The following is a 14,679-nucleotide window of genomic DNA, read 5'->3' as shown; positions in this document are numbered from 1 at the left end:
CTGAATCTAAAAAACAAACCATACACACAAGCAAAACAGGAACAGAATCACAGATATGGAGATTATTTGGAGGGTTATCAGCTGGAGGGGGAAGGGAGAGAATGGGGGAAAGGTTCAGGAATTAAGAAGTACAAATTGGCAGATACAAAATAGACAGGGGGATGATAAGAACAATACAGGAAATGGAGTAGCCAAAAAACATACATGCATGACCCACGGACATGAACTAAGGAAGGTACTGCTGGAAGGAATGAGGGTACCAGGTGGAGGGAGGGAAACGGGGGAAAATTGTAGGTCAGCTGTAAAATATATAATCAATAAAATATATTTAAAAACAAACAAACAAAAAAAGACTTAAGTATCCAATTTGTTCCAGGGTCTCATATTCTTTTATGGAGCCCTGTATATACATATGCGTACATACAGAATCAATTTGGCAGTTTTCTCCTGTTAATCTGTCTCATGTTAATTTGATTTAGACCAGCCAGAAAAACTTAGAAAGGTAGAAAGAAATTTATTTTTCCTTCCTCACAGATGCATCTACAAGCCAAGAAATGCCAAGAATTGCCTGTAGCCATCAGAAGTTAGGACAATGTCATGGAACAGATTCTCTTTCAAATCCTCTAGAAGGAACACACCCTGATGACACCATGACTTTAGACTTCCAGCCTCCACAACTGTGAGAGAATACATTTCTGTTGTTTTGAATCCAAAAACAAAAAGAATTCTTCCAACTCTGTAACTGATTTTTCAACATGGGCAAAAATATGAAGATACTCCATCGAAGGTTTAAGAATGACACATAAGCATATGAAAAGGTGTTCAACATCATTAGTCATGGAAATGCAAAGTGAAACCACAATGAGATAGCACTACACACCTACTATACTGGCCAATATTAAAAAGACGGACAACAACAAGTGCTGGTGAGAATGTGGAATAATTACAGTCCTCACACACTGCAGGATTTCTAGCATTCTAAAAAATGATTTTATAATTTCTTATAAAATTAAACATACATTTAGACCATGTTATTGGCAATCCCAATCTTAAGTGACTTAACCAAGAGAAATGAAAATGTGTATCTATACAGACATGTTATTACAGCAGCTATTCATAAGAGCCCCCAAATGGAAATAACCCAAATGTCTATTAACTGGTAATGGGTTAAGTATGGAATACCCACAGTGGAATACTCCTTAGTAATAAAAAAAGGAATGTAGTATTGATGCACAATAACTTGGATAAATTTCAAAAGCATTATGCTAAGTGAAGAATGCAAGATAAAAAAGATTACATCCTGTGTATTTCCATTTATGTAGAATTCTAGATGCTTCTGCAAAACGTACAGTGACACAAACCAGGAATGGGGTTAAGGGACTGACTATAAAAAGGCATGAGCACTTTTTAGGAGTGAAGGAAATGTTCTATATCCTGATTATGATGGTAGATAAGAGACTGTATACATTTATTAGAATTCGTCAAATCAGCCCTGGTTGGTGTGGCTCAGTGGACTGAGTGCCGGCCTGAGAAATAAAAGGTTGCCAGTTTGATTCCCAGTCAGGGCACATGCCTGAGTTGCGGACCAGGTCCCCAGTTGGGGGTGTGAGAGAGGCAACAGATCAATGTATCTCTCCTGTGCAACGATGTTTCTCTCCCTCTTCCTCTCTCCCTTCCCTCATCTCTAAAAAATAATAAATAAAATCTTTAAAAAAAGAAAAAAGAATTTATCAAATCATATACTTATACTGCTAAATTTTATTACAATTTATACCTCAATAAAGCCAATGTGAAAAAGTCATGTGCACTTACACGTAATATTTGTGATCCTGTATCAACTACTTCCACATGTTTCTCAGGAAAATCCTTTTGAAAACCATAAATTTCTATTTTTCTCAGTTTACTTCTAAGTTCTCAACATATTTCTTAAGAGGAAACTACATTTATAGCACCTCCCTTTCCCAGAGAATATGGCGGGGGAGTTTGGGGACAGAGCAAATTATACTCATGGCTACTCAAGCCTCACCCTTTACCTAGGGAGTGACAGACATCTCGTTTACTGGGGTTCTAGTACTTTCATTAGAAGTATTTTTAGCTGATACATGAGTATATGGTATCAACAGTTAAAATTTCATTTTATTTTTATTTTAAAGATGTTACTTATTTATTTTTAGACAGAGGGGAAGGGAGAGAGTAAGAGAAGGAGAGAAACATCAATGTGTGAGAGATACATAGATCAGTTGCCTCCCGCACACCCCCAATTGGGGACCTGGCCTACAACCCAGGCATGTGCCCTGACTGGGAATCGAACTGGCAACCTTTGGGTTTAGAGGTCGGCACTCAATCCTTTGAGCCACACCAGTCAGGGCATTAGCTAAAATTTTTTAAAAAATACTTTATCTGTCATCTCAGTAAAAAGAGAGAAGAAAAAGTCCCCACTTTTTGTAAATATTATTATTAATGTGTATGGATCATTGTATATATATATATACACACAAACACACATACACACATATATATAATATATGTCAAATAGGGTCAGAAAACACCTGACCTTGATTTTCCTTGTGTAAGTAGTGTCCATAAATTATTGTTGGGTATTCAGAAAAAGTCAGTAGCTTTGACAGACCCCAAATTTTCAAGTCCCAGTCTATAACCCAACCCAATGACAGTCTCATCTTTAGTATATCACATTTTTATGTACAAGAAACCATACTTATATAGGGTTCACGGGGTAAATGCGACATTGCTGGCAGATTTACTTACTTCAACCATTCCTTGATGGGGTCAAGAGAGGCTACAGGAATGGCATTGATCATTGTCACTTTCTTGCTGTAGTCCTTGTAGACAATTACCATATCAAAGTTCTTCAGGTGAAACTGAACCCGCTCAAAGTGAATCAGCTCCACTTCATCCAGTGTCACCACAAAAGGTGGCTGTCAAGGAAGAACTGGATCATTATCATATAAATACTTTTCCTAACCACTAGCATTTTCAAATACTTTCAGACTCTAAATCATTACATAAAAAATAATTAAACTGGCCCTGGCTGGGTGGCGCAGTTGGTTAGCGCACCGTCCCCATACACAAAGATTGTGCCAAGATTGTGGGTTTGCTCCTTGGTCAGGTCACATACAAGAACCAACCAATAAATGCATAAATAAGTGAAAATATAATTAAACTGTTTTTTTGGGAAGACCAACAGCAATGCAACATATTAAGGAACCCCAGTAAAAGAATATGCAAGATCAAAATCTGCTCTCAAGAGAATAAATTTAAAGAAACTATGGAAAAAAAAAAAAACTATTTAAAAAGCCTTTTAAAGAATCCTTTGTTCATTAAGTTTTATATCTAAGATAAGTGAATATCAAAAGTAAAAATCATAAGAAATAACAAGGATCTAGTTCTCAGAATACCTACCTCCCTTTTTCTCTAATAATTTTCTTACTAAAAGGAGGTAAGAAATACTTACCCATTCTGTAGTATTTACTAGTGCACTACTAGTGGGCTGAAGGAGGCAGGTACTCCTATAGGGAGCTCCATTAAATCTGAAAAAGGAAAGAAAAGAAACTCAAGACTAAACTCAATACAGGAGAAATGTACTTCCTCTTCCCATTCCAAATAACTCCAGCCTACTCAATATAGACTTAATCTAGAGAATGCCTCTCAGTCTTTGCCACTCACCCCAGCCTTAAAGTTTTAAGAGGAAACAAATGTTATCAGTTACATGAAAAAGGAAGAATAACCGTTCTTCTAAAAGTGAAACTTCAGGCCAAAAAAAGTTGGGATATGTTACCCCAAGTCCCTAAAAGGCACTTCAAATTCCAGTTCTTCCTTAGTTAGAGCCTCTACTTTCTCAATGAAATTTTTAAAGGCAGTTTTCAGTTTGTGCCTCATTTCTCGTTCCATCTGTAGAAGAAAAACATTCCAGTTAATTGTAGCCATCACTTTACTTGTTAATAGTATATCCTTTCAAAAAGTCTGAGGTGCTTTGGTAGTCACACCTATGATACTAATGAGTATACCTAATTAAAGGTCACCATACCATTAACTGTAGAGCTGAGTCTGCAAACTAAGTCTCATCCATAAACCACTGGATCACACCAGCTCAGCAGATATCTGAGTTATTCTGCAGATAGATTCAGGGATTGCTTACAAAATAAAACAATTACTGAGCTCAGATTTGGACATCCTACCTCACTACCCCACAAATAAAATACTAAATTTCACTGACCTGCTCAGCGTAGAGGTCATCTCGGTCATGCATATGCTGATGTTTCCCCAAGTCCGTGGTGATCTCTCCCACTTCTGTGTAAAACTGGACATCTGTGTGCCGCTTCTTCCCAAACATGATGGCATTCTGAAGGCATAAGGCAGAAAGAACAAGAAAAAAGTCACAAGACTTAGTCTACACTACAGACAAGAAGGCAAGATAACAACAAACAAAATGTGAAAATATATAAGTAACAGCATTTATGTAAAAATAGCTAAGCCATTCCTGCAATCACCATAAATTAATAACATTTGGGAATGTGAAAGAGTGTAAGTTATAAAAAGTACTCCTACTTATTAGAATGAATATTGGAGATTATGTTGGTAAAAAATTGTCTCTAAAGCAAAAACTTTCTATTTCAGAAAGAGGAATTTAGAGACCTTACATTTTCGTGGTCTTTATAAATCACATCATGCTTAGCACTTTCTAGATGTTAGGCACCGTGAACTTTAAAAACATTATGTTATTCAATCTTCTTATCACAACTTTAAAGGACAGAGGCTGACAAAAAGATCCAGCCCAAGATCACATAGCTGGTTAAGTAGAAAGGTATACCTTGAGGTGAAAGTGCAAGACAATAATCATTTCTCCATCACAGGGCTGAAACAATGCATGCTTGATGTTATTGTACAGAATATCCACTTTGTCTCCTCGAACAGATGTGAAGCGGAAGCCTGGGGGGAGGAGTGGAGGAAGCAGCTAATTACCAAGCAACACCAAGAGTTTGGCCAAAAGTCACTGAACCTTTCCTGACTGATTTAAACAGGGTCAGAGGAAATACCAACAACTGTACAGAGAAATTTCCTTTCATTCTGTCCATACAGCAATGTTAAGTAGATTCCTCCCAGCCTCCCAAACCAGATTGTCTGATGTGTCATTCCTACAAATGTGCCCCTGATGACAAAGCCTAGGCATGTGAGAGATCATCCATACCATTGACATGGGCCTCCAGGGAACCTTGCATCCTTTTCTGGGCAATGTTAGGGCGAATGTACAAATCTTTCAGTTTGGGGTTACTCCGATTTAGATTGATCACCAGGGAGTCTTGTTTCACAATGCCCTAAGCAGAATGAAAATCAACACGAATATTCATGTATCTTTACATGTCCCCAAAACCCACGTGCCCTTTTGCAGACGGGTTCATTCTTTTTCTATGTTCAGGCTCACCTCCTTCTCTTTCTCTTCTGCTTCCCGAGTCTTATAACGCTTCTGTACTTCTTTTATAATTCGGAAAGCATTCTGAAGGTTCAAGGCTGGTACTGTCTGTTCTCCAGGTGCCTTCATATTTGAAGCTCGGTATGTACTGTAGAAAGGGGGAACAGCATTTATGTAAGTTTCTTCATCGGGCTAGGTAACCTGCACTCATTATGTATTTTATAACAGGCTTAATGTTTCTAGAAGAAAACAGTACCACTGAATGGTGGATGGGACAATGTCTGGGAAGCTAAATAAATAACTCTCCCTTTTTTCTCTCTTAAACAGAGGATGTTTTGAATGGCTAATCCATTGAATGGGGCAATCACACTTATTTTTCAAATCTGGCATAACCTTCCAAATTATCCCATTCTGCACCACAAGGGAATAGACTCCAATGTGACACACATTTCCTTGAAATTCTATTGGAAAATATTTTCATGAGAATACTATTTTTTTTCTTTTGTAAATTGAGTTTTAGAAGTTTATTTTTAAATAATTTTTTATTTTTCAATTATAGTTGACATACAATATTATATTACTTTCAGGTGAATACTCCAGTGATTAGACATTAAATAACTTACTAAGTGATCATCTAGATAAAATTTGTACCCATCTCATGAGGATTCTAAATTATGTACCATTCTCAAAATAGTACAAAGCAAGGTGATCCTAAACAAGTGCCACTGAGGGACGCTTTACCATTCAGTAGAAGGGGAGGACACGAAATGTTTCTGAGTGCTGCCCCAGACAGCAGGGATTTGGGGATGGTTGTTTTCCTGGGGACTCACATTTCCTTGACAAAAGTGGCTTCTGGGTTAGGAAAAATGTTGCCCTCATTCCTGCCCAGAGCACTGCCTGGGCAATAGAAGTTAATTCGCAAGTAAGTATAATCTCCCTCCACCGACATACTTATATTCTGTTGAAGAAAAGAGAAAGCATTAAAATAAACAACTAAACAGGGTTATTTGCTTGATAAAAATTAGAATGTTCAAATTAAGCTAGGAGTTACAAGCTGACTGCTAGACCTAGCCTGTAAACCTTAACCTAAATCTAATAAACATGTGAAACCTGTATGGTTTTGTGAACCAGTGTCACCCCAATAAATTCAATCAATCAATCTCATAAACTACATATTTAGAGTATCTTCTCACACAATGAAATATGCTTCTAAGAGAATCACGAGTTCTCCAAGTACCTTATGCCATGTGTAAAACTCCACAGGTTAAAAAGTGCTTAAAAAAATGTTCAAGGACAGAGAGAAAAATTATGTTTCTAGACTAGATCATTTAAGTTTCTACAAAGATGAAAACTGGAAAGGAAGGAAAGTGAGAGCAGGACATAAGTGAGAGGGCAGAGTCTGAAGGAGAAGTGGGATAGATCATTTAGACAGAACAATAATCTATTTTAAGAAACAGTGTGTAGGGACTTCCAGCCAAGATGGAGGCATAGGTAGACACCCTGTGCCTCCTTGCACAACCAAAAGAAGGACAACAATTTAAAAACGAAAAACAACCACAACTGCCAGAAAATCGAACTGTATGGAAGTCTGACAACCAAGGAGATAAAGAAGAAACATTCACCCAGACCGGTAGGAGGGGCGGAGACAGGCAGCCTGGCAGAGACGACTCCCAGCAAGGCCGCGGCTGGCAGTTCCAGCAAGGCAGCAGCTGGTGGACCGGGAGACAAACCCCACAACCCAGGGCTCCAGCAGAGGGGAAATAGGTGGGGGTTGAGGCGGCAGCAGGAGAAACTCCCAGCCTCACAGCAGAGTTCGTTGGAGAGACCCACAGGGTCCCAGAATGTACACAAACCCACGCACTCAGGAATCAGCACCAGATGGGCCCAATTTGATGGTGGGTAGCAGAGGGAGTGACTGAAATCCAGCAGAGAGTGGAGCAAGTGCCATTGCTCCCTCTTAGCCCTTCCCCCACATACAGCATATCACAGCGTAGTGAGACCAGCGTTACCCGACCCTGGTGAACACCTAAGGCTCCGCCCCTTTACATAACAGGCGCACCAAGACAAAAAACAATGGCCCAAATGAAAGAATAGACCAAAGCTCCAGAAAAAATACAACTAAGCCACGAAGAGATAGCCAACCTATCAGATGCACAGTTCAAAACACTGGTAATCAGGAAGCTCACAGAATTGGTTGAATTTGGTCACAAATTAGATGAAGAAATGAAGGCTATGCTAAGAGAAACAAAGGAAAATGTACAGGGAACCGACAGTGATGGGAAGGAAACTGGGACTCAAGTCAACGGTGTGGACCAGAAGGAAGAAAGAAACATCCAACCAGAAAAGAATGAAGAAACAAGAATTCAGAAAAGTGAGGAGAGGCTTAGGAACCTCCAGGACATCTTGAAACGTTCCAACATCCAAATTATAGGGGTGCCAGAAGGAGAAGAGGAAGAGCAACAAATTGAAAACTTATTTGAACAAATAATGAAGGAGACCTTCCCCAGTCTGGCAAAGGAAATAGACTTCCAGGAAGTCCAGGAAGCTCAGAGAGTCCCAAAGAAGTGTCACCCAAGGAGAAACACACCAAGGCACATCACAATTACATTAGCCAAGATGAAACAGAAGGAGAGAATCTTAGAAGCAGCAGGAGAAAAGGACACAATTACCTACAAAGGAGTTCCCATAAGAATGTCAGCTGATTTCTCCAAAGAGACCTTACAGGCAAGAAGGGGCTGGCAAGAAGTATTCCAAGTCATGAAAGGCCAGGGCCTACATCCAAGATTGCTCTATCCAGCAAAGCTATCATTTAGAATGGAAGGGCAGATAAAGTGCTTCTCAGATAAGGTCAAGTTAAAGGAGTTCATCATCACCAAGCCCTTATTAGATGAAATGTTAAAGGGAGTTATCTAAGAAAAGGAAGATAAAAAATATGAACAGTAAGAATGACAGCAAACTCACACTTATTAACCACCACACCTAAAACAAAAACAAAAGCAAACTAAGCAAACAACTAGAACAGGAAGAGAACCACAGAAATGGAGATCACATGGAGGGTTATCAGCAGGGGATTGGGAGGGGGAGAGAGGGGGCAAAGGTACAGAGAATAAGTAGCATAAATGGTAGGTAGAAAATAGACAGGGGGGAGGGTAAGAACAGTGTAGGAAATGTAGAAGCCAAAGAACTTGTAAGTATGACCCATGGACATGAACTATAGGGGGGGAATGTGGGAGGGAGGGGGTGTGCAGGATGGAGTGGAGTGAAGGGGGGGAAATGGGACAACTGTAATAGCATAATCAATAAAATATATTAAAAAAGAAAAAAAAGAAACAGTGTGTAGAAAACCTAATTCAATGTTAGTACCTTGATCGTGGCAATGTGAAAAGGTGTTGCTATGCCAAACACAGGCATTATTACAGTCTCATATTTCTTATCAATATAGATCTTCATTTCCCGAATATGTGGTTCTTTAGGCATCAAAGATGGGTTTTTATAGGACACGTTAGATTTGCGAGCTCTAGAGTGGAGATAAAATTTTACGAGAAATTTCAGTCACATATAATCCTGAGACAACCTCACTGCTCAATGCAAACTCTTACTTCTGAATCTGCTGTTCTCCTTTCTGTTCAGTCAATCGCCTCTTTGCTTCCTCATTGAGTTGAGCTGCTAGTTCTTTTTGATGTGCTCTTCGCTTCTCTTCTGCAGTCATCTCATTCTAGAGAAAAAAACCCCAAACTGTCAGAACATGTGAACCATATGACAGACATAAGATCAATGTAGTTTAAAACAGTAAACTCACTCGTGTTCTTTCTGTAAGTAATGCTGCCCGAGAACCCCTTCCCAACAGGTCTTCAGCCTCATCTTTCTCCTCTTCCTCTTCCTCTTCATCCTCATTCTATGGGGAAAAAGTCATAATCAGAAATTTGGGTTTTAATTTTTCAGCCATTGTTGTTTATCTTCTTCAATGTACCCAAACTTCCTATGCCACCTACCTTTAGAAAAATGCCCACATTCTTTACTTTCTTCTTCACAGAAGTGAGAACAGTGGCCGGGCCATCCTAGAGTAAAAGGGAGAAGTCAGGTATCTATCTATAAGAACTCTAAAATGAAACACTTTCACCTTTTAACCTAGTATGTACTTGGGCAATGCTTTGGAACTCTGGATACTACTATTTTTGATTAAGAATAAACACAGTTCTTAGGTCCCAACCTTTCAATAGGAAGTATAATTTGGGAGGCAACATTGGGATAATGATTAAGAACACAGGCCTGATTTTGAAACCTGGCACAATCACTATCTAGCTGTGTAATATTTGGCAAGTTACTTAAACTTCTCTCTGCCTCAGTTTCTTTTTCTGTATGCGAGGATAAGAATATCTACTTAACAGGGTTATTGTTAGAATAACCCTATTAATGCATCAATAAATTAATGCATCAAAGTGCTTAGCTTATAAGAACAATGAAATATTTGCTATCATCATCACCATTACCACCATCATCAAGAATCACTTCTAATTTAGTAAAAAAACAAAACAAAAACCAGTCACAGAAGATCACAAATATTCAGAACACGTAAGTCCTTCAATCCAGAAAGTACTTTAGTCATTGTCTAGGCCTAGAGGACTTTGGAGGGAAAAAAGGGAATGACTGCTAATGGGTACAGAGTTTCTTTCTGAGGTGAAAATGTTCTAAAATTAGATTGCGGTGATGACTGAACAATGGTGAATATACTAAAAATCACTAGACTGTACACTTTTTTTTTAAAGGATTTTATTTATTTATTTTTAGAGAGAGTTGAAGGGAGGGAGAAAGTGAGGGAGAGAAACAACAATGTGTGGTTGCCTCTTATGCGCTCCCCACTGGGGACTGGCCCACAACCCAGGCCCATGTCCCAACTGGGAATCGAACCAGTGACCCTTTGGTTCACAGGATGGCACTCAATCCACTCAGCCACACCAGCCAGGGCTAGACTGTACACTTTAAGTGGGTGGATTATATGGCATATAAATTGAAGCTCAATAAAGCTATTATTAAAAAAAAAAAAATCAGTTCCATTATTAGAATCAGCTCCTGATACTGTCAAGGTTCAAGCCAGAAAGAGTAAATTTGGTTTAAATCATTCCCTGTACTTGAACTACAATCTCTATTCCTAGCTGTATGAGGTCAGGCTGTCACATGAATTTCTCCCCTTGGCCAGGTCATCTCCCCTCAAAGACCTTTAAGAAGTACAAAATGTCCCTCAGAAGTCAATTCATGAGCACTCAAAAGTCTAAGAAGCATATATACCTCATCCACAAGTACTGTGTCACCAATGAATAGGGCATAGGTTTTCTCTTCTGGTTTCTTCCCTTCCTTGTTAGTCAGGTCTGAGAATCCCAAATTGATGCTGAAAACCATCCCTAAAATAGCAAAACAGGAAGCGGACCATGATTGTGAAAGGACAGAGAAACGTAGATTTTATGTAGGAAGAGGGAGAGACAAAGCTAAAGGAAGTTATTCAAAACAGTATTTTCCTATTGCATGAATGTAAAACATACCTTTCTTCAGTTTGTACTGATTCTTACTATTAATTACTAAAGAGCCTTCACGGAATTCAATTCCCATTCCAAACCTAAAAAAGAAGAGACCCTTCAGCAATAGGCTAAAACATCTTGCACACGGGTCACGTGCAATATATGCTATTTCTTTCTTTCTTTTTTTTTTTTGAGTTTAAAGTAAAGGAGTTTATTAGTAAAGCAGTAGGACAAGGAGGCGGCTACTCCACAGGCAAAGCAACCTTTCTTTTTTTCCCAGTAAGAGTTTATTTGAGCCAAACTGACAACAAATGCCAGGGAGCAAGATCTCAAATGCTCCCACAATATTTCCAATTTTAATTTTAAAGATAAGGCAGGCAAATATGTTGAGCGATTTGCTGCTGCTCATCAGTCAGTTAAGGAAGATTAGAGAATAGTCTTTGTACTTTTAGTAAGTTGAAAAAATATCCTAATTAAGTACTCCACTTAACATTTATTATATCAAGTATTATTTATTTTAGCTTACACACTCACATTTAAATTTTAATCTCCACCCTGAAATCAAGTTAGAGGAGTTTTCCTATAAGCTTAGCAGAGACTATTAAGGGGCACATTATTAAGACAGTAATAACTGGATAAAGAGAGGTAATTTTTAGTGGAATGCTGATAACTAGACTCATTAAGTCACCTGGGCCAAGACTTGGTATCAAATCAATGTATTTCCTCTTGTCCATTAGAGAAATCCAGAGAGTAACTATATAAACCACACTAATTTCCATTGAAGGAGATTGCCTAGAGCTTTTGTTTCTCAAAATGTCTTTGATTCTATAAGATGTTGTCAGTTATTTCTAGGTGTTTAATGGTCAAATACATTTGTAAAACACTGGAGTAAATAAAAATTCAAACATGTACAGCATAGTGATTAGACAATCACACACTATACAAAGTGTTCCCTCTATTTCCAGTACCCAACTGACACCATACAGTTATTATGATATTACTGACTATATTTTATATTTCCTGTGCTATACTTTATATCCCCATGACTATTTTTTAACTATCAATCTGCACTTCTCAATCCCTTCACTGCCCCTCCCCTCTGGCAACCATCAGTCTATTCTCTGTATCTATGAGTCTGCTTTTGTTTTGTTTGTTCCTTAGATTCTATATATAAGTAAAATCACACAGTATCTGTCTTTCTCTAACTGACTCATTTCACTTAGCATAAGACCCTCTAGGTCCATCCATGCTATGGCAAATGGTAAGATTTTCTTCTTTTATATGGATAAGTAATATTCCATTGTACCATATGTACCATATGGTACATATTCCATATGTACCATAGCTTTTTAATCCACTTGTATAGTGATGGCACTTGGGCTGCTTTCATAGGTTGGCTATTATAAATAATGCTTCAATTATTTAGGGAACATAGGGATGCATATATTCTTTCGAACTGGTGTTTTGGGTTTCTTCAGATATATACCAAGAAGAGCAATCACAGGGTTACAAGGCTCACAGTATTTAATTTTCAAATGTGAGGTGAGGTGCTCTAAAAGAGGACATATAGTATGTGATGTTTCCTAACATTTATAATTTAAGCCTAGAATACCTACTAGCATCTACTATATCAGTCTAGAAAAATCTCCACCTCATTCCTCGGAGTAGAACTTAAATCTTTCTCACATTTTCAGGTAACACTGTGTGTCTGGCACACAGTTAGGTTTACTAGTCCATTAATGTTGGTTGAATCAATCTAAGAATATTTTGCCTGACCACAGCCAGTCATGAAATATGGCTCAGAGCAACAAAGTACATCCAGAGCATCTTACCCTAGGTTTTTGGTAATTTTGTTCAGCAGTTCAGGCTTCTGCTTTTTAACCACGTCCATGACACCATTATACACATCACATATCTTCACACCTAATGACAAGCCAGAAAGAGAACATGAAGTATCTTCCAGAAAATGAAAAAAGAAAACTACATTTTAAAATCAACATTTCCACCCCACTTATTATATTTCCTAAAGCAGTGTTTTTCAAAGTATAAACTAAGGAATACAGTTCCTCTCAGAAATGGGAAGGCTTAGAAATTAGTATTTTTAAAAACAATCTACCCTGTCATTCTTAACTACACTATTTGAGAATCACTGACCTGGAAGACTGTGGAATACCAGGTGGTCTCAGTGAAAGTTTTTATGGGAGAATGGTGAAAATGTACAGGGAGTAAGAAACACAAATTGTAGGCACAAAATAAGGGGGAGGTTAAGAATAGTGTAGGAAATGGAGAAGTCAAAGACCTTTTATGTACCACCCATGGACATAAACTAAGAGGGGGAGGGGGATGCTGGTGGCGGGGTGGAGGGGAGGTAAAGGGGAGAAAAAAGTGGGACAATTGTAATAGCATAATCAATAAAATATTTTTTTAAAAAAGAAAGTTTTTAAAGTGTTGATAAATGGCAATATATTAGATTTATTATATATTTTACAAAACAGGACTACAGAAGGACTCTGGCCTTGATTTTTCAGAATTTAGGTATAAATAGATATTTCAAGCCAGAGTCGTCCAGATATGGTAGCCTCAGAGGGATTTTTATCCTCATTAAACAACCTATGACCATGATTTCCAGTAGGATTTCTCAAAACTGACTTGAGATATCATGGAGAAATGACGTCTGGATGCTCTGGGCAACATGAGTGGGCTTACAAAGTGGTTTAAAGTGGTAAAAATAAAGTTCCATTTAGCCAGTTAGCAGGAGGTGGTTCCTTGCTTAGCAGGGTTGTTATGCGTTCTGCCCTTATACTAAGATTACTTCTATCCATTCAATGTATAATTAACATTATCCATTTTGTTGTACAGATATTAGTTCTCAGATCATTCTAAAATTCTTCCAAATTCAAAACTACATTAAAAGAATCAGGAGAGTTTCCCGCCAAGATGGAGGCATAGGTAGATACACTGTGCCTCCTCGCACAACCAAAAGGACAATAATTTAAAAACAAAACACAACCAGAACTGACAGAAAATTGAACTGTATGGAAGTCCGACAATCAAGGAGATGAAGAAACATTCATCCAGACTAGTAGGAGGGCAGCTGGGACGGCGAGGAATGGCGGCAAGGCAGCGGCTGGCAGATCCCACAAGGTGGTGGCTGGCAGACCTTGCATAGATAAACCAGGCAGGTGGGGGAGTGAAACAGACCGAGAAACCCAGGGCTCCAGTGCAGGGAAATAAAGCCTCAAACCTCTGATTGAAAACACCCGTGGGGGTTGAGGCGGCAGCAGGAGAAACTCCCAGCCTCACAGCAGAGTTCGTTGGAGAGACCCACAGGGTCCCAGAATGTACACAAACCCACGCACTCAGGAATCAGCACCAGATGGGCCCAATTTGATGGTGGGTAGCAGAGGGAGTGACTGAAATCCAGCAGAGAGTGGAGCAAGTGCCATTGCTCCCTCTTAGCCCTTCCCCCACATACAGCATATCACAGCGCAGTGAGACCAGCGTTACCCGACCCTGGTGAACACCTAAGGCTCCGCCCCTTTACATAACAGGCGCACCAAGACAAAAAACAATGGCCCAAATGAAAGAATAGACCAAAGCTCCAGAAAAAATACAACTAAGCCACGAAGAGATAGCCAACCTATCAGATGCACAGTTCAAAACACTGGTAATCAGGAAGCTCACAGAATTGGTTGAATTTGGTCACAAATTAGATGAAGAAATGAAGGCTATGCTAAG

General features: G+C 38.8%; 1 protein-coding gene across 1 annotated transcript in view; it reads right to left on the bottom strand.

Annotated features, from left to right (window-relative positions):
* The window catches only part of SUPT16H (SPT16 homolog, facilitates chromatin remodeling subunit), a 45,336-nt gene that overhangs the window by 7,628 nt on the left and 23,029 nt on the right, over positions 1-14,679 (bottom strand). The window contains exons 8-22 of the mRNA XM_024567709.3: positions 12,774-12,864; positions 10,966-11,039; positions 10,715-10,827; positions 9,421-9,486; positions 9,228-9,323; positions 9,028-9,143; positions 8,792-8,945; positions 6,259-6,386; positions 5,441-5,576; positions 5,207-5,333; positions 4,829-4,947; positions 4,235-4,360; positions 3,797-3,909; positions 3,473-3,548; positions 2,767-2,936 (exon numbers count right to left, since the gene is read on the bottom strand). Coding sequence (XP_024423477.1) covers positions 2,767-2,936; positions 3,473-3,548; positions 3,797-3,909; positions 4,235-4,360; positions 4,829-4,947; positions 5,207-5,333; positions 5,441-5,576; positions 6,259-6,386; positions 8,792-8,945; positions 9,028-9,143; positions 9,228-9,323; positions 9,421-9,486; positions 10,715-10,827; positions 10,966-11,039; positions 12,774-12,864 — 1,705 coding nt within the window. The remainder of the gene's footprint in view (positions 1-2,766; positions 2,937-3,472; positions 3,549-3,796; positions 3,910-4,234; positions 4,361-4,828; positions 4,948-5,206; positions 5,334-5,440; positions 5,577-6,258; positions 6,387-8,791; positions 8,946-9,027; positions 9,144-9,227; positions 9,324-9,420; positions 9,487-10,714; positions 10,828-10,965; positions 11,040-12,773; positions 12,865-14,679) is intronic.

This window comes from Desmodus rotundus, chromosome 7 (genome assembly GCF_022682495.2).
Source record: "Desmodus rotundus isolate HL8 chromosome 7, HLdesRot8A.1, whole genome shotgun sequence".
In the NCBI taxonomy this organism is placed as follows: domain Eukaryota; kingdom Metazoa; phylum Chordata; class Mammalia; order Chiroptera; family Phyllostomidae; genus Desmodus; species Desmodus rotundus.
This window is presented reverse-complemented; position numbering and strand designations above follow the sequence as displayed.